Raw genomic sequence first — 26,610 nt, 5'->3', positions numbered from 1 at the left:
GGAGTGCCAGGAGAGTCTCCAGAGCACATTAGATAGTATTACCAAGACTTTTCCTGGGTCTGGGCTGTGCCTGTTGCTGCCTCTGGGACAAGTCAGCCTAATACAGGAAAGCTTATTTCTCTTTCTTTTTAATTTTGTTTTTCTTTAATTTCCTGCCTCAAAAGAACTTAAAACAGAGCCACTATTCAACTCAGCAATCCCATTTCTCAGTGTATACCCAAAGGAAAACAAACCATTCTACCAAAAAGACACATACACTTGTATGTTCATTATAGCACTATCCACAATAGTAAAGACATGGACTTAACCTTGGTGTCCAATACCAGTGGATTGGATAAAGAACATGTGGTACATATACATCATGGACTATTACCCAGCCATAGAAAGAGTGAAACCATGTTCTTTGCAGCAACATGGATGCTGCTGGAGGCCATTGTCCTAAGTGTAAATTAACATAGGAATAGAAAACCAAATACTGCATGTTCTGTTCTCACTTATAAGTAGGAGCTAAACTTTGGGTACTTATGGACATAAAGATGGAAACAGTAAACATTGGGTACTACTAAAGTGGGGAGAGAGGGAGGGGAGTAAGGGTGGAAAAACTACCAACTGGGTACTATGCTCACTACCTGGGTAACAGGGCCATTTGTATCCCAAACCTCAGTGTCATGTAATATACCTGTGTAATAAACCTGCACATGTATCCCATGAATCTAAAATGAAAGGTGAAAATATTTTAAAAAGTAAATAAATTTCTTGGAAAGCTCTGAAGTTATGTTAATATTATCTCTTGAAGACTCAAAATAATCTGCAAAGTTGAACCTACATTCGCATAGAGCGACATTAGTTGGACTTGAGTGATGGCCACTCTCTTTGGAAGGGCCAGTGGTAGGGTGATGATACGGCCAGTGTGCTTGTGAAAGTCCTGGTTTATACCTGTTTCCCTGGAGGACTTCTTAATAGTGTCCACTTTGACTATCATAGGTATATGATATGAAAGATTAATTTTTTGGTCACTTTAATGAGTGGTCTCTAGTTCACTGTAGTTCATAGAACATATTTTATCTTTCAATTGGTCTGATACACACCTCATCTACCTGGGCTTTATAAGGTATTTGAATGTGTTATTCCTGTTTTCGGATCCCTTATCTAGCCCATGCATGTAGAAATACACAGAAAATTTGTTTCTCTTTTTTCTTTTTTTTTTTGAGACAGAGTTTTGCTTTTGTCATCCAGGCTGCAGTGCAATTGCGTGATCTCCACTTACTGCAACCTTTGCCTCCTGGGTTCAAGCGATTCTCCAGCTTCCGCCTCCTGAGTAGCTGGGATTACAGGTGCCTGCCAGCATGCCCGGCTAATTTTCGTATTTTTATTTTTAGTAGAGATAGGGTTTCACCATGTTGGCCAGGCTGCTCTCAAACTCATGACCTCAGGTGATCCGCCCACCTCGGCCTCCCAAAGTGCTGGGATTACAGGCTTAAGCCACTGCGCCCGGCAGAAAATTCTTTATCAATGATGCATTAAAAAGACTTTGCTGCATCTTTTCTTTAGTTTTACCTTCTGTATGCTGCTTCTTACACAATGTGGTTTTAAATAAAGACCCTGTACAATGTTATATGGTTTTTGCCTATGTATTTTCAGTTTAGAAGTCATCATGCTATCCCATAATCTTCACTACTATGAGCACACTTCTCATATTTATCTTTCAATCAGGGTTTTACAAAGAATTTTATGACCGGACGTGGTGGCTCACGCCTGTAATCCCAGCACTTTGGGAGGCCGAGGCGGGTGGATCACGAGGTCAGGAGATCGAGACCATCCTGGCTAACACGGTGAAACCCCGTCTCTACTAAAAACACAAAAAATTAACCGGGCGTGGTGGCGGGCGTCTGTAGTCCCAGCTACTCGGGAGGCTGAGGCAGGAGAATGGCGTGAACCCGGGAGGTGGAGCTTGCAGTGAGCTGAGATCGCGCCACTGCACTCCAGTCTGGGAGACACAGCGAGATTCTGTCTCAAAAAAAAAAAAAGAATTTTATATAATATCTTATTGATATAGCTGAATGGTTATCAACCACATATTACCACAGACTCAAAAACCTGCTGATTTAATTCATAACCCCCTAACTGGTGCTTGGCATATTTTAGACCATGTGCTAGTCATTGAGCACAAAGAGATAAAAGACACCATAATATTTGTATTGTCAAAAGTCATTAGCTGTCTTCACAAAACAGTCTTGGCTTTTGTTTGATTTTATGTCTTTGAATATGTTCTTCTCATGAAGGTAGTCCCAAACGGGGTGTGTGTGTGTGTGTGTGTGTGTGTGTGTGTAAGTATGAGTGTTGGGGGAGGAGAGGCAGATTTGAGTGATGACATTCATTCTATGTCAACACAGATTTTTTTGTATGCATTGAAACAGAAAGATGTTAACAAGCTTTGCAAGTTTCTATTTTAGCTAAGGCTTCACAAGGTGGCTTGTTTTTGGGAATGGCGGTTAGAGCTATCTTAACTTAGTCTGTGGTCTGAAAATGTGATTTCATCAATTTAAGCAGTGCCAGCCATCTCCACAAAGTGACTAGCATCCCTGCGGACCCTAAACTGTAATAAAATATCTCCATTTTTGTTCAATTTCTATCATTTATGTATTCTTACACTTTCTTCTGGTAGAATGTTACTGAAAGGATATTGACCTGTAAAATAAAAGAATCTGTCCATTGTAAACCTGATATCTTCCCTCCAACCACAGGGAGTAGCATTTTCTCCAGCCTCTCTTGTTGAGAGTTTGGGCTTTTTAAATGAGGCTCTTCTGGGAATCATTCTGGCCTATTTACTAGAAATCCTTTCATGGGTGAAGGTGGTTAGGCTCAGCAAACCTAAGATATTCTGATTTCCAGGGACAGGTTATATATACCCTTATCTTGGACAAGATATGGGCTGATGCATTTTTTTTGAATTATGGTTTTAGGGTCTCCTAAATCACATAATAATGGCAATTTTTTTTTAAATATGTGGTAGGTGCCTCTCAATGCAAGAAACATGATTGCTTAGCATCCTACAGGAAATAACCTTGATGTGTTGTCTTTACCAATGGATTTTAACGTAAAATACTTGTAAGAGGCCTGAATAGAGGCCTTGTAAGAGGCCTGATTGATTGATTGATAAACATAAATGCTGTAGGCCAGGTGCAATGTCGCATGTCTGCAATCCCATTGCTTTGTGAGGCTGATGCAAGCGATCCCCTGAGGTCAGGAGTTTGAGACCAGCCTGGCCAACATGGTGAAATGAAACCCCATCTCGACTGAAAATATGAAAATTAGCTGGGTGTGTGCCTATAGACCCAGCTGCTCAGGAGGCTGAGGCAGGAGAATTGCTTGAACTTGAGAGGTGGATGTTACAGTGAGTGCTGAGATTTTGCCATTACACTCCTGCCTGGGCAGCAAAACTGTCTCAATAAAATAAAATAAAATAAAAAGCTGTATATATTGCTTTATATATGTTGATTTACATTAGAAATCTAGCTGCTAAGATACACTATGATATTTATGTTCACAGTTCATAACATCCTTTCTTTGGGGGAATGACCTTATACTGTATATTGAAGGCTGTAATTGCTAAAGAAACCAAGATGAAAAATACTTGTACCTGACAGTAATTGTATTGCTTCTTTATAGAAACTCCACACCAGCATAACCAAGAATTATCAGGAATTTTCTCAAGAAGCATTATCAGGCCAGTCATCAAATGATATTAAGCAGATATGCCTATTTCACTGCAGATATACCTAATTCAGTATACATGAGAAAGGCAGTGGAATATTCTGTGCCAATTTCACAGGGCAAATATTGACAAATTCCAAATTTTTAATTTCTTGTTGTTTGTTTTGGGATCCATGAAGAATTTATGTCACTACTTTGGCTCCAACAGGCTTGATACAATTATGTTATAGCCAATGGTATGCTGGTAACCTGGCCCTCCCAAAGTAAAAAAAAAAAAAACAAACCTGGATTTGTAGCATTTGCAATTTCAATAGTGTAGCTTCTCCCAGCATTGCTAATTTCTCCTACAGTTTAGCAATTAGCTTGTTCCAAATTCCTGAATATTTAACAATTTGATCTTTAGAGTCTGTATAAGCACACCACTAGCACTGTTTTACTAGTTGAAATCTAGTTCTGAAATTGTATCTAGCCTTCCATTGATCTTTCAGTTGGATTCAAGATGTATTAATAAATCACCTGTTAATGGAGCCTATTTTGCAGATGGCTATTACCTGCTAATGCTGAACTTATTAGCTTCATTTGTAGCTAGTGACCTTTATTAAAACCTGTTTATTTAAATGTGAAACAGAAGGACACTTATTATCATCTCTTAGATTCTCTCTCATTCATACAGCTAGGAAATGTGTGTGGGCAAAAAGTGAGCCACCGAGGCACTTCAGTGGAGTAAATAAAAAGTAGGAAGAAGTAATACGTGAGTACCTTAGATAAAACACATTGGAGAAATAGTAGAGGGGGAAATACACAAAAAAGAGAGTGATAAAGACCTTTTAAAAACTGTTCAAAGTGGGCCTTCACACAGGTAAGAAGATGTGGCATATTGGTTGTCTGACTGCAAAGTGAGAGCAGTTGAGATGAACTCTGCTTTCCATATCTATTTAATTGAGTTTAGGGAACTCCTGGGAACATCTTACAAACATGGAATTCATGTAAACCTCACAGTGTCAATTTTTTTTTTTGAGACGGAGTTTCGCTCTTGTTGCCCAGGCTGGAGTGCAACGGCGCGATCTCAGCTCACCGCAACCTCCACCTCCCGGGTTCAAGAGATTGTCCTACCTCAGCCTCCCGAGTAGCTGGGATTACAGGCATGTACCACCACGCCAGGCTAATTTTTTGTATTTTTAGTAGAGACAGGGCTTCTCCATGTTGGTCAGGCTGGTCTCAAACTTCCAACCTCAGGTGATCCACCTGCCTTGGCCTCCCAAAGTGCTGGGATTACAGGCATGACACAGTGTCAATTTTATGAAGCCATTTTATTATACACTCAAACTCTTGCTTCCAATGTCAAAGATATTATTATTTACAAACATTCTAGACAGTAGTCACTAGCAACCTAGGCACTGCATCTCGATTCCTGCAGATTTATCCTTAGAATTTGTGCTTGGAGTAAATCTAGAAACCAACCACATGTTCCTGCTAGATTCCTGGGGTGGTAAAGTGGATGACGAAGAAATAGCAGGCACCTCTACATTAGGAAATAAGGAAAATTATTTGAGAGAGCTCATGGAAAGGAAGAGGAGTCTTGTGAGCTAATCCAGGAAGGAAAAAAGTCTGGGTTGTCACAGGCGATAAGGAATTCTGAGTGTAGCATTGAGGCTGTTGCGCAACTCTTATAATTATTTGTCACAGTCTAAGTTCTGGGATACAAATATTAGGGGAAGCCTCACCAGCTTTTTAAAAAAATACACTGGGGTCCAATAAAAAAATACTTTGGGACATCTCTAGCAACCTTGGTGTTATTTAACTCATGCCATCTTCTCCAGAAATGGGTTTCTAGGATCCTTTCTCATGATTGGATTTCCTCTCCAGTGCTCAACAGATAGTTATAGAAATGTATTATTACTATCTAGACCAGAACATACATGAGAGCAAGAGGTCAAGCGCATTTCTATTACTTTGTGCAAGTTTTTCCATCATTGTCAGTGACCTCAGGGGAAGTTTGAATTTTAAGAGCTATGAATATGGAATAACTTTAATTAAAGAGAAAGATAGTCAACAATTGCTGGTTTGACATTGATAGACAATAATTTGGATAAAATCATATTCCATGAGAGAAATGGAGAGTTCTGTTATACTATTACCAGAATTTGAGAATAAAATTAATTTAACTTGAAATCAATCCTCACAAAAGTTAAAACAAACATACCGAGCAGCCTCTGAATATCTCTCCAGACATCTAAACACTGTGGCTTGACGAAGATGATTCCGGAAATAGGCTGGGTTTAAAACAATACTTCTGTGAAAAGGTAAAAGAAATGCAAATGTTATTTGGGTTTTAAAAGACAATTACCACAAATGCATTGGAATGAAAGGCATTCCATTTTATATACTATGTGTTTTTAAAGATACTAGTGAAACGAGCCCCTCCCCCTGCCCCCTCCGCCCCCCCCCCCCCCGTATATGGCAGTTAAGATAAACAAGCATTATTGAAAAACTACTTAAGTTTGCATTATAAAAGAAATTTTATTTATGGGACTGGATATTTTTACAGATATGACAATGGCAAAGAATTTGAATTCAACTTATGTTACATATAAGACATGGTGCTATTTTATTTGTTTTGAAATGAATTTTTATTTTAATAAATCAGGGAAAAAGCAGGTTATTTATGGTATGTTTACTTTTACTGAAGAAGGAGGTTGTTAGTTGCTGAATTTCAGTTAAAAAAAAAAAAAGGATCTGGAGGCTGGGCGCAGTGGCTGATGCCTGTAATCCCAACACTTCGGGAGGCCGAGGTGGGCGGATCATCTGAGGTCAGGAGTTCAAGACCAGTTTGGCCAACATGGTGAAACCCCATCTCTACTAAAAATACAAAAATTAGCCAGGCATGATGACAGGTGCCTGTAATCTCAGCTACTTGGGAGGCTGAAGTAGGAGAATCGCTTGAACCCGGGAGGCAGAGGTTGCAGTGAGCCGAGATTGCGCCACTGCACTCTAGCCTGGGAGACAAGAGCGAGACTTCATCTCAAAAAAAAGGAAGTGGAATTTGGGTGACATGTTCATTTGAATTCCATAATTGGTTCTGTGTCTTCTTCAAGCTGGGTATAAGAGAAGACCTGTACCATTGGTTAAGGGATCTAGTCTTGGTCTTGACTCTTTTGTTAAGGCCTTTCCTCACTTTGGACCTCTGTTTTTTCTTGACTGAAATGACAAGACTTGACTTGTAGATAAGATGAACTAACTGTCCTTACCTGTTGATTCTTCCATCATCTCACAGAGTTCTGGAATCTCAATCCAAACCTAGATGTGAAATGATCACCCTAGCTGCCTTCTTCTCCTAGAGATAAAGGGGTAGACCTTTCACTTCCTCGCTTCATTGAGAACCTATTATGGGTAGGTGTTGTTCAAGGTTTTTGATATAACAGGGTCAACTAGCTGGATGCACTCCATGCCCTATCACCAAATGGGGACACAGCTGTAATGCCCAGACCGTTTATTCCCCGAAGAAGACCACCAGAGTCCAGAGTCAAAGCTAAGCAGCAAGGATCTTTATTACAGGTTCGAACCTGGAACTCTCACTCGCTCGTGAAACGAGACGGGCAGGAGAGCTCCCCCCCGAGTCCTGAACAGCGTTATATAGTCTAAGGAAAGTGGGCATAGAATCATTGTACAGAATAGATGTATGATTGGCTGGAGTTCAAACAAAGCGATTTGGCAAACTATGATTGGTTCCCGCCATTTCTGATATTTCAGTTCAACTCTTGAGGCGGAAGAGCAGTTTTACACAAAGGCAGTTAATCACGTCAGGCTGCACAACCAGTTTATGGTTATCTTACTTAAACACATCTTGTGACCTGGCCTCAGAAAGAAAAACAGGTACTAGTTATCTTACTTACGAAATCTCTGGTACGTGCAGAGATTAGGGAGCGGAACAAAGGGTTTAGCAATAGGGTGTGTAGCGAGGGGGGGCGGGTACTTATTTTTGTGTCTTTGTGTCCTTTCACAGCCATTAGTGAAAGTTCGAAATGTAGTTTCTACTGTATTTATCAATGTGGGCTACAGAATGTTACAGAACCAACACATGATTATTAAGCAACATTTTGTGAGCCTGTTTTTACAAGTTGATGGGAATCACTTGGAATTAGTTCATCAATAAATTAAGTGGTTCTTAACCTTTTTTTGAGAGGTATACAGAGCTTTCAGGAACCAGATAAAAAGTCTGAACCTGTGTCCAGAAAAATGTGCATAATCATAATTGCCCAAATTTAGGAAACTTGTGTGACTTCTCAGGGCTCTTCAGGTATTCCACATTAAAAACATGCAGACAAAAATGATTCCAGTCCCAGAAACATTGCATATAAAAAGAATAAAGTAGAAACAAAATCTATCTGGCTTATGGATAATCATAGAATTGTATGATGATGTGATGGATCGATTGTATAAATTAGCTCACTGCAAACACAAATGAGCAGAAAGTAGAGGAAAAGGGAACTTTCTAAAATCATGCATAACTAGTTAAAGAGCTGTCTTAAGTTTATTGGTTCTCCGTGTCTAGCCACACAGCATTGTATTATACCATACTGCCTTTCCTGTGGTGATTTCTGAATTAGAAGGGTCTTAGTTAATGAGGTTTTATGGTACTCCATGACAAGGATTTTTGCAAATGAATATATTAATCCCTCCAGAACACAGATTGTTTGCTCTGGTGTATTCTGATTAAAATGTCGTAAATTTTAAAATGATCACATGGGTTCATTTAATATCAAGACAACATCAATACTATAATACTAATATCAAAACTATAATACTAATACTTACCATGAATACTTTTTATTACTTCAGAAAAAGAGAATGTTTGAAAATCATGTTTATATATTTTGTCCCTACAGAAGCAATTTTGTAAAGGTAAGTCAGAGTAGCTGAAGCAGAGTGCTGTCCAGGGACTGGGTTTTCTGATTCTGACAATTTTCTTCTACATGATAGCTAATTCTCCCCTATTACTTTATTTATTTATTTCTTCCACAAGTCTATGTGGTGTACTCCCCTATTACTTTATTCACTCATGCATATTTAGTTAGCATCTACAAATTTGATGGACAAAATCTTTACTGAATGGATGTTTCCAGTCTCTCTTTGCCTATGATGCAATGCTTTCACTTTGCTGAGCTATTCTCCAAGAATCTTGCTCTGTCAGACAAGTTCTTCTGACAAAAGTAGATTAGATTGGAGAGAAGGATGAGGTGTGGTGGGAAGGAGGGGTAGTGAAGAAAGAGCTTATCAAAAGAGAGAGAGGAGAGAGGGGAGAAGGCATCACACTTGCTTTGGATGCAGGCAGAGAAGATTTTTGTGAGTGGTGAGGGCTAGTGAGGTTGACACTACTGGAACCATTACAGTGTGATTTATAAAAAGATTGGAATTTTTAAAAAATTGCTTGTAATTATAAGTCCTCTGTATGGTGTGGAAGAAATGCAAGTAGAGGACATGAGTTTAGAAATCACTATTGCTAGACAGGACTACGTTCTTTTAACCATAACACCACTCTGCCCTAAAGCACATGATTCGTGGCTTCATAAGAGGAACCGAAGGAAGACCCAGATCCAGTCTCTACCCTGAAAGTGTAATTAAAAAAGAATATTTGGTGATTTGAGGTGAAATATTTTATTTGGCAATTTATTATTTTTGACTTTTATAATTATTGCAGTATTCACTGCGTGCTTATCATATGCGCCTCTTAGATATTTGGCAAGGAAATGCTAGAGGCAGTTGTAAAGCCTAGCTTTTATACTTTTATTAATTTATTGATGCTTTCTAAAATGACATACGCTTTTTTTTTTTTTTTTTTTTTTTTTTGAGACGGAGTCTCGCTCTGTCACCCAAGCTGGAGTGCAGTGGCCGGATCTCAGCTCACTGCAAGCTCCGCCTCCCGGGTTCACACTATTCTCCTGCCTCAGCCTCCCGAGTAGGTGGGACTACAGGTGCCCTCCACCACGCCTGGCTAATTTTTTGCATTTTTAGCAGAGACGGGGTTTCACCGTGTTAGCCAGGATGGTCTCAATCTCCTGACCTTGTGATCCGCCCGTCTCAGCCTCCCAAAGTGCTGGGATTACAGGCTTGAGCCACCGCGCCCGGCCCCGACATACGCTTTTAAAGATATATTTTACGTCGTGTGCAACTTGTAGGGGAAATGATGATCTGTCTTTTGAAAAGTTCTTAATCATTTGTCATTTGATGCCATTTGGAAAACTGCAGGAGGCAGCCTGTGACCAAAATGGACAATCTCACTGCAGTTACAGTGAAAACAAAAAACAAAAACCAAAAAACTACAATTGTAATCAGAGAACAATCTCAGAGCTGATTGGTCTGATTTTATCACAGAGGAAAAACTCTGATTTAGCTATGCTGATAGGGCTTTTGGTAAAAAAGAAGAAATATGTTAGAGACTAACTAAATAATACACGTCATTGAATTTTAGTCAAAAGAAAAAGAGTCAGTAATGGGCAATGATTGCTTACTCCATTGATTCACCCCATTCTAAAACAAAGGGATCCTGTAAAATAATATATATTATAATAGATGAAAGCTTATTTTTAAAACAAATTTGTTACCTGTGGTAAATCTTGTGCTTTTTATCATTTCTACTTGTGGATACTTTACAATTTATCTTTTATATTACAGTTCACATGATTTGATGTACGTGTGTGTGTGTGTGGCCGAGGGTAGGGGGGTATTTTATTAAGTCCTAAATTTGTACAGTGGTGAGGCTGGAATATAAGTCTATTTTGGTAATCAACTCAGGTTTCCCAATTCGCTTGATAAATAATCCATCCTTCTATCATGATCTGATATGCCATCCTTATTATACACTAAGATCATATGTACGCTGGGGTCTACGGCTGGGCTTTGTAGCCCATGCTTTTGATCTGAATAATTCTGTGACAGAAAATGTCCTAATTATCTTTATTTTACAATAGATTTTAATTTCCAGAAGGGAAACAACTACCTAATGTCCTCTTTGTGAATACATTTGTTGGTTAATATGGCATATTTATTCTTCCTGTTGAACTTTATAATTTTTATTTCTTCCAGCTACAAAAACATCATTTGATGATTTTTATTGGTATTAAACTAAAGGCATTAGATTAAAATTTAGGAAGAATAGACATTTTAATATTATTTTCTTCCCCTCCAGGAATGTGGCATTTCTCTTCTTTATTCAAATATTCTTTTGTGTCTCCCAGTAATATTTTAAACTTTTTTAAAAATAGAAGTTTTACTAATTTTTTGTTAATTCTTAAGTTTAAAAATTCTGTATGAGAATATATGTCAATATGTCTATATTCACAAATCTATGTATATACACATACATACTTGCATATATATTCTCATGTAGAATTTTAAAGCTTAAGAACTATATAAAATGTATAGAATAAATATATATATTACTGTGAGTATAATCAGCATCAGCACCTGGGAGTTTACTAAAAATGTGAAATCTTGATTCCTACCTCAAACTTACTGAATCACATTTTAACAAGATTCTTAGTTGATCTGTATGCACATTAAGGTTTGAGAAACACTACATGTATGCACAATAGGTATGGGATTTTTTTCTATTATATTTTCCAAACTCTTATTGATAGCATAGCGTTTAAACATGTATTTTTAAAAATATTTATTTTGTATCCTTATAACTTAATATTGAAATAATTTAATTTTATTTACATCATCTGCAAATAATGTTTGGTTACTGCTTTTCAATATTTATAACTATTTTTTTCTCTTACTACATAGGCTAAAGTTTTCAGTAAAAGAATTTAGATAAGTGAGGTGAGCTAAGGGTGTTTCAATATTTCATTGATAATCATTATTATCGATCAATTTAAGAAAAAGAGAAGTATCATTCTATGCATTACTTTCCAAGAGTTACCAGAAGTAAATAATTTTTAAAAATATTCTTTGAATCTATCAAAATGATCTGTGGACTTTCCTTTGATCTTTTGTATTGATGAATTAGGTTAATTAGTGATTAAAAAAAGTATTAAAATTAATGCAGAATACTAAAGCCAAGGATTGAGAAAGGGAATAATAAAATAAAACAAAACTATATCCAGGATAGGAAGTGAACAATATAAAAATTCATTTAAAAAATAATACTATGATTTTTATGAAATAGTATACTATAATTAAGTTGCTAGAGGTTTTATATTTTGTCTTTTCAATTGAACTTACATTAGGTTTAGCTATTAATTCTACTTTTTGTCCTTTGATTTATTCATTTCTGTTTTTATACTTATTAATCAATATTTGTCCTCTCTGAAATTTATTTTTATTATTTCTCTTATTCTTGACATATAGAAAATTCATATTTTCTTTTTAAAGAAAGCATTTAGAAGTTTGAATTTTTATTTTATTTATTTTATTTTATTTTATTTTATTTTTATTATTATACTTTGAGTTCTAGGGTACATGTGCATAACGTGCAGGTTTGTTACATATGTATACTTGTGCCATGTTGGTGTGCTGCAGCCATCAACTCGTCAGCACCCATCAACTCGTCGTTTACATCAGGTATAACTCCCAATGCAATCCCTCCCCCCTCCCCCCCTCCCCATGATAGGCCCCGGTGTGTGATGTTCCCCTTCCCGAGTCCAAGTGATCTCATTGTTCAGTTCCCACCTATGAGTGAGAACATGCGGTGTTTGGTTTTCTGTTCTTGTGATAGTTTGCTAAGAATGATGGTTTCCAGCTGCATCCATGTCCCTACAAAGGACACAAACTCATCCTTTTTTATGGCTGCATAGTATTCCATGGTGTATATGTGCCACATTTTCTTAATCCAGTCTGTCACTGATGGACATTTGGGTTGATTCCAAGTCTTTGCTATTGTGAATAGTGCCGCAATAAACATACGTGTGCATGTGTCTTTATAGCAGCATGATTTATAATCCTTTGGGTATATACCCAGTAACGGGATGGCTGGGTCATATGGTACATCTAGTTCTAGATCCTTGAGGAATCGTCATACTGTTTTCCATAATGGTTGAACTAGTTTACAGTCCCACCAACAGTGTAAAAGTGTTCCTATTTCTCCACATCCTCTCCAGCACCTGTTGTTTCCTGACTTTTTAATGATCGCCATTCTAACTGGTGTGAGATGGTATCTCACTGTGGTTTTGATTTGCATTTCTCTGATGGCCAGTGATGATGAGCATTTTTTCATGTGTCTGTTGGCTGTATGAATGTCTTCTTTTGAGAAATGTCTGTTCATATCCTTTGCCCACTTTTTGATGGGGTTGTTTATTTTTTTCTTGTAAATTTGTTTGAGTTCTTTGTAGGTTCTGGATATTAGCCCTTTGTCAGATGAGTAGATTGCAAAAATGTTCTCCCATTGTGTAGGTTGCCTGTTCACTCTGATGGTAGTTTCTTTTGCTGTGCAGAAGCTCTTTAGTTTAATGAGATCCCATTTGTCAATTTTGGCTTTTGCTGCCGTTGCTTTTGGTGTTTTAGACATGAAGTCCTTGCTCATGCCTATGTCCTGAATGGTACTACCTAGGTTTTCCTCTAGGATTTTTATGGTATTAGGTCTAACATTTAAGTCTCTAATCCATCTTGAATTAATTTTCGTATAAGGAGTAAGGAAAGGATCCAGTTTCAACTTTCTACTTATGGCTAGCCAATTTTCCCAGCACCATTTATTAAATAGGGAATCCTTTCCCCATTTCTTGTTTCTCTCAGGTTTGTCAAAGATCAGATGGCTGTAGATGTGTGGTATTATTTCTGAGGACTCTGTTCTGTTCCATTGGTCTATATCTCTGTTTTGGTACCAGTACCATGCTGTTTTGGTTATTGTAACCTTGTCGTATAGTTTGAAGTCAGGTAGCGTGATGCCTCCAGCTTTGTTCTTTTGACTTAGGATTGTCTTGGAGATGCGGGCTCTTTTTTGGTTCCATATGAACTTTAAAGCAGTTTTTTCCAATTCTGTGAAGAAACTCATTGGTAGCTTGATGGGGATGGCATTGAATCTATAAATAACCTTGGGCAGTATGGCCATTTTCACAATATTGATTCTTCCTATCCATGGGCATGGTATGTTCTTCCATTTGTTTGTGTCCTCTTTTATTTCACTGAGCAGTGGTTTGTAGTTCTCCTTGAAGAGGTCCTTTACATCCCTTGTAAGTTGGATTCCTAGGTATTTTATTCTCTTTGAAGCAATTGTGAATGGAAGTTCATTCATGATTTGGCTCTCTGTTTGTCTGTTACTGGTGTATAAGAATGCTTGTGATTTTTGCACATTAATTTTGTATCCTGAGACTTTGCTGAAGTTGCTTATCAGCTTAAGGAGATTTTGGGCTGAGACAATGGGGTTTTCTAAATATACAATCATGTCATCTGCAAAGAGGGACAATTTGACTTCTTCTTTTCCTAACTGAATACCCTTGATTTCTTTCTCTTGCCTGATTGCCCTAGCCAGAACTTCCAACACTATGTTGAATAGGAGTGGTGAGAGAGGGCATCCCTGTCTTGTGCCAGTTTTTAAAGGGAATTTTTCCAGTTTTTGCCCATTCAGTATGATATTGGCTGTGGGTTTGTTATAAATAGCTCTTATTATTTTGAGGTACGTTCCATCAATACCGAATTTGTTGAGCGTTTTTAGCATGAAGGGCTGTTGAATTTTGTCAAAAGCCTTTACTGCATCTATTGAGATAATCATGTGGTTCTTGTCTTTGGTTCTGTTTATATGCTGGATTATGTTTATTGATTTGCGAATGTTGAACCAGCCTTGCATCCCAGGGATGAAGCCCACTTGATCATGGTGGATACGCTTTTTGGTGTGTTGCTGAATCCAGTTTGCCAGTATTTTATTGAGGATTTTTGCATCGATGTTCATCAGGAATATTGGTCTAAAATTCTCTTTTTTTGTTGTGTCTCTGCCAGGCTTTGGTATCAGGATGATGTTGGCCTCATAAAATGAGTTAGGGAGGATTCCCTCTTTTTCTATTGTTTGGAATAGTTTCAGAAGGAATGGTACCAGCTCCTCCTTGTACCTCTGGTAGAATTCGGCTGTGAATCCATCTGGACCTGGACTTTTTTTGGTTGGTAGGCTATTAATTATTGCCTCAATTTCAGAGCCTGCTATTGGTCTATTCAGGGATTCAACTTCTTCCAGGTTTAGTCTTGGAAGAGTATAAGTGTCCAGGAAATTATCCATTTCTTCTAGATTTTCCAGTTTATTTGCATAGAGATGTTTATAGTATTCTCTGATGGTAGTTTGTATTTCTGTGGGGTCGCTGGTGATATCCCGTTTATCATTTTTTATTGCATCAATTTGATTCTTCTCTCTTTCTTCTTTATTAGTCTTGCTAGCGGTCTGTCAATTTTGTTGATCTTTTCAAAAAACCAACTCCTGGATTCATTGATTTTTTGGAGGGTTTTTTGTGTTTCTATCTCCTTCAGTTCTGCTCTGATCTTAGTTATTTCTTGCCTTCTGCTAGCTTTTGAATGTGTTTGCTCTTGCTTCTCTAGTTCTTTTAACTGCAATGTTAGAGTGTCAATTTTAGATCTTTCCTGCTTTCTCTTGTGGGCATTTAGTGCTATAAATTTCCCTCTACACACTGCTTTAAATGTGTCCCAGAGATTCTGGTATGTTGTATCTTTGTTCTCATTGGTTTCAAAGAACATCTTTATTTCTGCCTTCATTTTGTTATGTACCCAGTAGTCATTCAGGAGCAGGTTGTTCAGTTTCCATGTAGTTGAGCGGTTTTGATTGAGTCTTAGTCCTGAGTTCTAGTTTGATTGCACTGTGGTCTGAGAGACAGTTTGTTATAATTTCTGTTCTTGTACATTTGCTGAGGAGTGCTTTACTTCCAATTATGTGGTCAATTTTGGAGTAAGTGCGATGTGGTGCTGAGAAGAATGTATATTCTGTTGATTTGGGGTGGAGAGTTCTATAGATGTCTATTAGGTCTGCTTGCTGCAGAGATGAGTTCAATTCCTGGATATCCTTGTTAACTTTCTGTCTCGTTGATCTGTCTAATGTTGACAGTGGAGTGTTGAAGTCTCTCATTATTATTGTATGGGAGTCTAAGTCTCTTTGTAAGTCTCTAAGGACTTGCTTTATGAATCTGGGTGCTCCTGTATTGGGTGCATATATATTTAGGATAGTTAGCTCTTCCTGTTGAATTGATCCCTTTACCATTATGTAATGGCCTTCTTTGTCTCTTTTGATCTTTGATGGTTTAAAGTCTGTTTTATCAGAGACTAGTATTGCAACCCCTGCTTTTTTTTGTTCTCCATTTGCTTGGTAAATCTTCCTCCATCCCTTTATTTTGAGCCTATTATGTCTCTGCATGTGAGATGGGTCTCCTGAATACAGTAAACTGATGGGTCTTGACTCTTTATCCAGTTTGCCAGTCTGTATCTTTTAATTGGACCATTTAGTCCATTTACATTTAAGGTTAATATTGTTATGTGTGAACTTGATCCTGCCATTATGATATTAACTGGTTATTTTGCTCGTTAGTTGATTCAGTTTCTTCCTAGCCTTGATGGTCTTTACATTTTGGCATGTTTTTGCAATGGCTGGTACCGGTTGTTCCTTTCCATGTTTAGTGCTTCCTTCAGGGTCTCTTGTAAGGCAGGCCTAGTGGTGACAAAATCTCTAAGCATTTGCTTATCTGTAAAGGATTTTATTTCTCCTTCACTTATGAAGCTTAGTTTGGCTGGATATGAAATTCTGGGTTTAAAATTCTTTTCTTTAAGAATGTTGAATATTGGCCCCCATTCTCTTCTGGCTTGTAGAGTTTCTGCTGAGAGGTCTGCTGTTAGTCTGATGGGCTTCCCTTTGTGGGTAACCCAACCTTTCTCTCTGGCTGCCCTTAAGATTTTTTCCTTCATTTCAACTTTGGTGAATCTGGCAATTATGTGTCTTGGAGTTGCTCTTCTCGAGGAGTATCTTTGTGGTGTTCTCTGTATTTCCTGGATTTGAATGTTGGCCTGCCCTACTAGGTTGGGGAAGTTCTCCTGGATGATATCCTAAAGAGTGTTTTCCAACTTGGTTCCATTTTCCCTCTCACTTTCAGGCACCCCAATCAGACGTAGATTTGGTCTTTTTACATAATCCCATACTTCTTGCAGGCTTTGTTCATTTCTTTTTCTTCTTTTTTCTTTTGGTTTCTCTTCTCGCTTCATTTCATTCATTTGATCCTCAATCGCTGATACTCTTTCTTCCAGTTGATCGAGTCAGTTACTGAAGCTTGTGCATTTGTCACGTATTTCTCGTGTCATGGTTTTCATCTCTTTCATTTCGTTTATGACCTTCTCTGCATTAATTACTCTAGCCATCAATTCTTCCACTTTTTTTTCAAGATTTTTAGTTTCTTTGCGCTGGGTACGTAATTCCTCCTTTAGCTCTGAGAAGTTTGATGGACTGAAGCCTTCTTCTCTCATCTCGTGAAAGTCATTCTCCGTCAAGCTTTGATCCGTTGCTGGCGATGAGCTGCGCTCCTTTGCCGGGGGAGATGTGCTCTTATTTTTTGAATTTCCAGCTTTTCTGCCCTGCTTTTTCCCCATCTTTGTGGTTTTATCTGCCTCTGGTCTTTGATGATGGTGATGTACTGATGGGGTTTTGTTGTAGGTGTCCTTCCTTTTGATAGTTTTCCTTCTAACAGTCAGGACCCTCAGCTGTAGGTCTGTTGGAGATTGCTTGAGGTCCACTCCAGACCCTGTTTGCCTGGGTATCAGCAGCAGAGGCTGCAGAAGATAGTATATTTCTGAACAGCGAGTGTACCTGTCTGATTCTTGCTTTGGAAGCTTCCTCTCAGGGGTGTACTCCACCCTGTGAGGTGTGGGGTGTCAGACTGCCCCTAGTGGGAGATGTCTCCCAGTTAGGCTACTCAGGGGTCAGGGACCCACTTGAGCAGGCAGTCTGTCCCTTCTCAGATCTCAACCTCCGTGTTGGGAGATCCACTGCTCTCTTCAAAGCTGTCAGACAGAGTCGTTTGTGTCTGCAGAGGTTTCTGCTGTGTTTGTTATTGTTTACTGTGGCCTGTCCCCAGAGGTGGAGTCTACAGAGACAGGCAGGTTTCCTTGAGCTGCTGTGAGCTCCACCCAGTTCGAGCTTCCCAGCGGCTTTGTTTACCTACTTAAGCCTCAGCAATGGCGGGCGCCCCTCCCCCAGCCTTGCTGCTGCCTTGCGGATAGATCACAGACTGCTGTGCTAGCAATGAGGGAGGCTCCGTGGGCATGGGACCCTCCCGGCCAGGTGTGGGATATAATCTCCTGGTGTGCCTGTTTCCTTAAAGGGCAGTATTGGGGTGGGAGTTACCCGATTTTCCAGGTGTTGTGTGTCTCAGTTCCCCTGGCTAGGAAAAGGGATTCCCTTCCCCCTTGTGCTTCCCAGGTGAGGCGATGCCTCGCCCTGCTTCAGCTCTTGCTGGTCGGGCTGCAGCAGCTGACCAGCACCGACTGTCCGGCACTCCCTAGTGAGATGAACCCAGTACCTCAGTTGGAAATGCAGAAATCACCAGTCTTCTGTGTCGCTCGCGCTGGGAGTTGGAGACTGGAGCTGTTCCTATTCGGCCATCTTGCTCCGCCGCCCAATCTTCCGAGGTTTGAATTTTTAAACTAATTTTAGCTTTGACTGTATCCTTAAGAATGAAAGGGTATATTTTATTCCCGTTATAGTTTTCTCTCCTAGTCTCTAATTATAGATTTTAATTCCTCTATAAAGAATTATTTAGGACAGCATTGTTCAATTTCAAAAGGGTTTTTTTCATATAACTTTTACTGTTAATTTCTCATTTTATTACAATGTAAATAGAGAATATCTTGTACAATTTCTTCTTCTGATATATATCAAAATTAATAAATGGTTCAGTGTTTAAAATATTTTAACGGTATGTAGAAGAAGTAATATATTCATTTCTAAGGTATTGTTAGTCTGAAATCACTGGAGTTAACGTTAAATTTTTAATGATTTAAATAAAACTTCTAGACACCTTTACTTCATTCAAATTCCTTGGAAAGTCTTTTGAGAAGTAAATTTTAATGGTGATTATTACCATTTTAAACCCAGCTTGTTTTCAAAGGCAATATTCTTATTGTTTATATTCATGTTCTATAATACTTCTCAGAAAGTTAAATTTTTTCCAACATATTTTTATTTCAGTCAGTTTTAATTTATATATAGTCATATTCATTTTTTAAGTGTATGGTTTGGTCTGTTTTGACAAATACATAGCCATCAACACAACAGAGATACAGAAATTTACAACCGTGCTAAACAGTTCTCTCACTTTCCTTTTTAATCAGTTTTCTTCCCTTATGCCCAGTTCCTGGCAACCACTGATCTATTTTCCAACTTTCTAGTTTTACCTTCTCTAGAATATCATGTAAAAGGAGTAATATAGTATATACCCTATATGTAAGGCTTCTTTTATTTAGAATAATGGTTTTGAGATTCATCCATATTATTGTATGTATCAATAGTTGGCTTCCTTTTACTGCTTAACTATTAGCATTTTCCACAATTTGTTTATTCATTCACCAACTGATGAACATTCTTTTGTTTCTGTTGCTGTAAACATTCATTTATAAATCTTTTGATATAAACTTCCTTTTCTTATGGTAAAATACCGGGGAGTGAGAATATTGGGTCCTAGTCTAAGCATATGCTCAACTTTGTAAGAAACTCCTACACGTCTTTCCAAAGCGGTTGTACTATCTTGCATTCTCACCAACAGTGCATGAAAGTTCCAGTTGCTTTGCATCCTCCCCAGAACTGATATGATCAGCATGTATGCATGTGTGTGTTTAAAGTTTTAGCGACTGTAATAGGTGTAGATGGTATCTCATTGTGGCTTTAGTTTGCCTTCCCCTAGTAACTAAAGATGCTGAGGATCTTTTCATGTGGTTATTGGCCATTTGTATATATTCTTTTGTGAAGTCCTTGTTAATCTTTGGCCATTTTAAAAAACTGGGCAGTTTGTTTCCTTATTATTGTGTTGTAAGAGTTCTTTATGTATTTTGGATGCAAATTCTTTGTAAGATACATATACTGCAAATAGTTTTCTCTGAGTCTGTGGCTTGTCCTTTAATATTCTCAATAGTTTCTTTTGAAGAGCAGATTTTTGATGATGTCCAACTTATCGACTGTTTTTCTTTTACCGTTTATACCTTTAAAATATGCTATTTAAGAACATTTCACTTAATCCAAGGTGACAAAGAATTTCTTTCCTATTTTCTTCAAAAAGTTTGATAGTTTTAACATTTATAAACTATTTGAGTTGAATTCATTTATGGTGTGAAGTAAAGATAAAGACATTTTATTTTTGCTTATAAATCTGCAACTTTCCTGGCACCACTAATTGAAAAGACTATTCGTTCTCTATTGAATAACCTTGACACGATTATCAAAAATCAATTAACCATGTATGTGCGAGTCAATTTCTGAATGGAGCATTCTGTTCTGTTGATTTATTTGTCTATTCTATGCCATTATTACAGTCTTGACTATTATAGATTTATAATAAACCTTTAAATCAGGTAGTTTAAGTCCTCCCAACTTTGTTCTTTTTTTCCCCCTAACATTGTTTGGGCTCATTGAAATTCTGTACTTTTCCATTTACATTTAAGAAAGTAGCCTGTTAATTGGTTAAATGTTTGCTGGGTTTTGATAAGTCTATAGAAAACTATAGGATCTATTGACAATAATATTGAGTCATCTGCTCAATAAATATAGCACTTTTCTCCATAATTAAGGCTTTATTTAATTTCTCATCAATGTTTTGTAGTTTTCAGCATGAAAATCTTACACAAACTTCATTAGATTTATTCCAAACATTTGACATTTTTTGTTGCCCTTATAATTGGCAATGATTTTAAAATTTCAATTCTGATTGTTCATTGCTAATTTATAGAAACATAATTGATTTCTTATGTTGACCTTGTATTCTGCTACATCATACAACTAAGCTTAATTATTAGTTCCAAAAGCGTTTCCAAAAATACTTTGGGATTTTCTACATAGATGACTACATCTTTTGCAAATAAAGATGACTTACTTCTTTCTTTCCAGCCTATAACATTTGTTTATTTTCTTTGCTTGTTGTACTGCTTGTCACCTCCAGTACCATTTTTTTTGTTGTTGTTGTTGCTGTTGTTTTGTCTTGTTTTACTTTCCTCAGAATTCTCTAAGCTTCATGGACTTGAATTTTGTTGTTTTCCCTTTAATTTTGGAAAATTCTTGTTTTTTTAATCTCTGTCCCATTCTCTCTCTCTCCTTTTCCTCCTCATTCTGGGACTCTTCCTCATAGCAGGCGAACCCTGCATTGAACACGTGGTTGGTCTCATTTTAGAGAGTGTTTTCTGCTTCTTGTCTAGTGGTAGCAGAACTCCTCTTGGTATCTTCCCCAGGCCCAAGAGTGGTTCCTATCTCTTTTTATCTCTTCCCCACAGCAGACGGTTTATGCTTTACCCTTCCTTCAGTGGCTATGGGGGCAGGATAATTTCTGACTTCTTCCCCAGAGGCGTATGTTTTGCTTCTACTTCTCAGTCAGAAGCTATGGATTTTTGCCTGGGTGCTGAGAATGTGAATGTCTGCTATCACTACCCCAGGCACTTCAGACTTTAGCTTTATATGAGACTAGGAATTAGGGAAGGAATTTCTTTCTTTCCTTCTTTCTTCTTTCTTTCTTTTTTCAATTGCTTATTTAGGCAAAGATGCCTGTCTAGTTACCATTATCTTGTCTAACTGTTAGCAAAGTAATGATTGTTTTATCCTCCCGAGAAAACAGTCCTCTTATTCTTCAAATAACTTGCTGACATTCTTAAAATAGAAATAGGTGGCAGATCTAGAGAAAGTCAGGAACATGGAATGTTTTAATTTCAGCAAATCATGATAACTTTACAGACAAGATGGTGACATTTATGCTAGATAATGGTGTCATTCCGTAGATTATAACCAATTGAATAACTGATTAATGCTATGTAAGTATGGTCTGTGTTATTATGAAATAAGGAATCTAATGAAATGTCTTTAGCCCTTTTTGTGGACCTTATTTTCATTAGTGAACTAAGATTAAGAAATTGAAAAGATGTCGATAAAATTTTCAAATGGCATAAATTTTACTGAAACAGGACTCATATAACTGATGACAGAAGCAAAATTTAAAATAATATGGACTGTTTAAAAATAAAAAATCTTATGTTATAAAGTATAAACAATCATTTTATAAAGATAATCATGGCTTGAGTTTGATCACATGGAAAACATCTGAATATTTTAACTAACTGCAAGATAAATGATATGATAATATAATCGAACTACAAAAATTGCACATGAAATTGTGCTAAATCAATATAACGCATTATTTTCAAATAATAAGTAGTGTTTTCACTGAATTGTGCCTTAGTCATATAGTCCCTTGAATTCATCTATAGTTCTGAGCATCTGTGAAGATCATTGCCATATTGGAGGGTATCTAGAATGAGTGATCTGGAAAACAGTGTGTGTGAAGAATATGGAATGAAATAAATATGCTTAGAGAGTAAAATAATATCAGTCGGAGTCACGGTAAATACATTCAAATAAAAAGTCCTTCCATATGGAATATAGAAGAATTATTCAATGTAATATCAGATGAGGCCAGGCAAAAACCAGTTATAATGCTACAAATAGCTCAGTTCAACAAAAGAGGGAACTTACTAACCAGTGATGCAACAGGCTTTCAGGAGAGTTTCCTTTTACTGGAAACATTTAAATGATATTTAGAATGCCATCTGTCAGGACATGTAGAAGAAATTCCTCACTGAGTGGGAGATTAGGCTAAATGACTTTGAAGTATATTCACAAAAATTTCTTTTAATGCAGTGTCCAGCACTGTGAAGAGCCTGAGATTTTTTTTCCCTACTTGCAAACTAACAAGTTAGCTTGAAACATTTTTATGGAAGCTGGTAGAAGATATGAGCCTCCAGGGTCAGAGACAAAGGACAGTTTATTGTTCACAACAATAACAGTAATCAGAGGTTTTATTAATTCATTTTTTTTTTTTTTTTTTTTTACCAGTTCTCTGAACTATAGATCCCAGATGGTGATGAAAGGAAGGTCAGGTGACACCTTCACATGCAGTAGGTTGTACCACATGAGAAAAATATGAGTTTAGAGAATGTGAATATTTTGTGATGGGTTCTAAGCTTGCCTATCTTTTGCTCTAAGGGGAAGCACCACATCTGGCAAGGCTGTAACAAGACTTGTCTTTTCTTTCAAGGCTGTTTGCCATACAACCATCTTTGAAAAGATAGTCTGGAGCAAAGACCAGTCAGTGCCTTGGTCCCAAGATATGCAAAAATGCTATACACACGGGTAATTGTCTCCCCACAAGGATAGATTTTTATTTTTATTTTTATACAGGGTTTTGCTCTGTTGCTAAGGCTAGAGTGCAATGGTGTGATTATGGTTTACTGCAGCCTTAACCCTAGTAGTTGGGACCACAGGTGCATGCCACCACATTCCGAAACTATGGATAGCCTTTGTTCAGATGTGTAGGACCTATTTGTTATATTCATGCCATTAATACATTTGAAAAACATTCATAACAATGGGAAAATTAAGATATCACAGGTAAGTGACAGGAGGCCTAATATTGAAGAGACAGTGGTTACTATCTATCTATCTATCTATCTATCTATCTATCTATCTATCTATCTATCTATCTTCTGTCCTAGGAAGGGATTAAGGTAGTTTATAAAATACTTATGAAGTTAAATGAAAGTAAAAATAACTCACAGGAAACAAATAAAAATACACAAATCGACTGTATCAAAATTAAAAACTTCTATTCGTCAAAGGACAATATAAACAGTGTAATGCAGCAACCCACAGAATGGGAGAAAATATTTGCAAATCATATATCTGACACAGGGTTAATATCCAGAACATATAAGAAACTCCTTTGAGTCAACAACAATTTAAAAGGTAACCCTGTTAAAAATGGACAAAGAACTTTAATAGACATTTTGCCAAAGATGATATACCAAGGGCCAATAAGCATATGAAAAGATGTTTACATCACTAACTGTTAGGGAAATTCAAACCAAAACCACCATGAGATACCATCTCACACCCATTAGAATAGCCACTATAAAAAATCAGAAAGAAAAAGTGTTGGCAAGGATGTGGAGAAATTAGAATGCTTGTGCACTGTTTGTGGGATTGTAAAACAATGCACCCACTGTGGAACAAAGTATGAAAGTTCCTCAAAAAGTTAAAAATAGAATTACTACATGAACCAGCAATTCCACTCCTGTGTATATACCTAAAATAATTGAAATCAGAGTCTCCAAGAAGCATTTGTATCCCCATGTTCAAAGCAGCATTATTCATAATAACCAAAGGTAGAAGCAGCCCAACGTCCATTCATGGATGAATGGATTAACAAAACATGGTACCTAACATACAATGGAATACTCTCCAGCATTATAAAGCAAGGAAATTAAGACACATGCTACAACATGAATGCATTTCAGACGTTACACTTTGTGAAATAAGTCAGATACCAAAAGAGAAATACTATATGCTTCCATTTTTATGAGGTACCTGTAGTAGTCAAATTTATGGAGACAGGAAGTAGAATGGTAATTGCCAGGGGACAGGAGGAAAGGGGAACAGGGATTTGTTATTTAATGGGCATAGACTTTTAGTTTTGCAAGATTAGAAGAGTTCTGGAGATTGCTTGTACAATGTGAAAGTACTTAACACAATTGAACTGTACACTTAACACTGGGTAAGATCGTACATTTTATGTTATGTGTATTTTACCACAGTGAAAATGACAACAAAAATAACTGAATGTGGAAGCAAGATGAAAAGTAGAGATAGTTAAGATGAAGGCTGGGCCGGGCGCGGTGGCTCAAGCCTGTAATCCCAGCACTTTGGGAGGCCGAGACAGGCGGATCACGAGGTCAGGAGATCGAGACCATCCTGGCTAACACGGTGAAACCCCGTCTCTACTAAAAAAAAATACAAAAAACTAGCCGGGCGAGGTGGTGGGCGCCTGTAGTCCCAGCTACTCGGGAGGCTGAGGCAGGAGAATGGCGTGAACCTGGGAGGCGAGATCCAGCTGAGATCCAGCCACTGCACTCCAGCCTGGGCGACAGAGCGAGACTCCATCTCAAAAAAAAAAAAAAAAAGATGAAGGCTGGATGAGGTTAGTGTACAAATATTACATCTTAAGATGCTAAAAGTTTGATTGAGATGGACTACACATCTAAATTTGCAGGTAGCTAATGAAAAGAGGGTCACATAGCCAGTATTAAACAAGTAGTTGTTCATCTCAAGTATTTCTTGGGCTATACTCAGAAAGATGAGCTTATCCAAAGATGCCCTATAATGTAACAATCTGTATTCTTAGTAACAGATTTACAGAAAAATCAGCAAGTGTTCCATATTGTTGCTTCTTACAGCTTCTTTAAACATTGGCTGTTGGCATAGTACTAAATCTCAAACTAGTAACTTAAATTCTGGGGTAAGTAAAAAAAGAGAATAGAAAGAAAACTTATGCAACAGTGCTGTCACTAGACAGAGATTCAATGAAATCTTAGTAGTTTCGTCTTATTTGGTCAACTGACTTGCTACAAAAGATTGATCGTTAGAATTAAATTAAAACTAAAATGAAGTATAATAGTCCTCTGCTTATTGAAAAGAATTAAAACACTCATGCAGTTTAAATATCTTCAATAGATAATCAAGATAGAAAAATGGAATAACCCAATTTAATTTACATTGGAGAAAAAGAACTACTTTATAAAGTATTAGAGCATAAAATTAGAAATAAAGGTGTTAGATTTTGAAATAAGAAAATTACCACAGATTATTGTCAAACAAAGCATATAGCTCTGCCAAAACACTAGCAAAGTATGTTTTTGCAAAGCATGAAAGTAAAACCTAACTTCAGGGAAATAACAAGAAATCATTCTCAAATATTACTTGAAATCTCAGCATGTATGTGGCACAGCAGAAGGAAATGAGGTTTAGAGAAGTCAAACAGAAAACAACTTAAATATTATCTTTCATGTTTTACCCCCAAAATTGCAATTAATTCTACAACCAGTTAAATGTGAAAAATATTAAATTACTGAATTATCTCAAGTGAACAACAAACACCTATTTCTTGACATGACAAATAATTTATGAAATAATTACTTAAAAGATTTGCTATATTGTCACAACATTGAAAAGTATGTAGTCAGAAAGAAATATTATATTCTCTATCTTCTTTGTAGAGCTAGTAATGAAAACACACTAAAAATCATCAGGATCTATGTTCAAGTATATTTTACTCTGAAATCTGAGTATGACATTACCTTGTTTAGGAAGACAGAATTTATAATATTACAGTGGGGGATTCAAATAATACATTTAATGGATCATCTCTACCAAAATATAAGAACCTTTAGAAGGGAGTCTCCTAGGGCTTCAAGTCTTCCATGTTCTTCATCCAAAGGAGTATTATCAGTTAACATGCATCAAATAACCATCAAAAATAAGTATGCTTACTGGATCTTTAGAAGCATGCAGTGAAATGCCTTCTTGAGCAATGGAGAACATTTATTTTTTCTACATTTCTTTGACTTTCTTACTCAGTTAATTACTCTTTATCCACTGCAGACTTCTCCATAATGGGAAGTAATACTCACCATTATCATTCACCTTTATATATTCAGCACCTAAGTAAATGACTGACACATAATAGGCACTCAATAAATATTTACAGAATAAATCAATGTTAATAAAGTGGCTGAACAACATTTCCTCAGGAGCTTCCAGAGAACCTAATCATACCTAAGGTTCACGAATGAGATCTACATCTCTTGTGACCTGAATATATCAAGGATCACCCTCCA

At 37.2% G+C, this 26,610-nt stretch overlaps 1 protein-coding gene across 1 annotated transcript in view; it reads right to left on the bottom strand.

The window, feature by feature from the left end:
* Window positions 1-26,610, bottom strand: part of SPATA16 (spermatogenesis associated 16) — a 262,274-nt gene that overhangs the window by 126,746 nt on the left and 108,918 nt on the right. Inside the window, exon 4 of the mRNA XM_037988555.2 lies at window positions 5,918-6,007. Coding sequence (XP_037844483.2) covers window positions 5,918-6,007 — 90 coding nt within the window. The remainder of the gene's footprint in view (window positions 1-5,917; window positions 6,008-26,610) is intronic.

The sequence above is a fragment of the Chlorocebus sabaeus genome, chromosome 15 (genome assembly GCF_047675955.1).
Source record: "Chlorocebus sabaeus isolate Y175 chromosome 15, mChlSab1.0.hap1, whole genome shotgun sequence".
NCBI lineage: Eukaryota > Metazoa > Chordata > Mammalia > Primates > Cercopithecidae > Chlorocebus > Chlorocebus sabaeus.
Note: the sequence above shows the minus strand (reverse complement) of the source record. Positions and strands in the feature narration are given on the sequence as shown.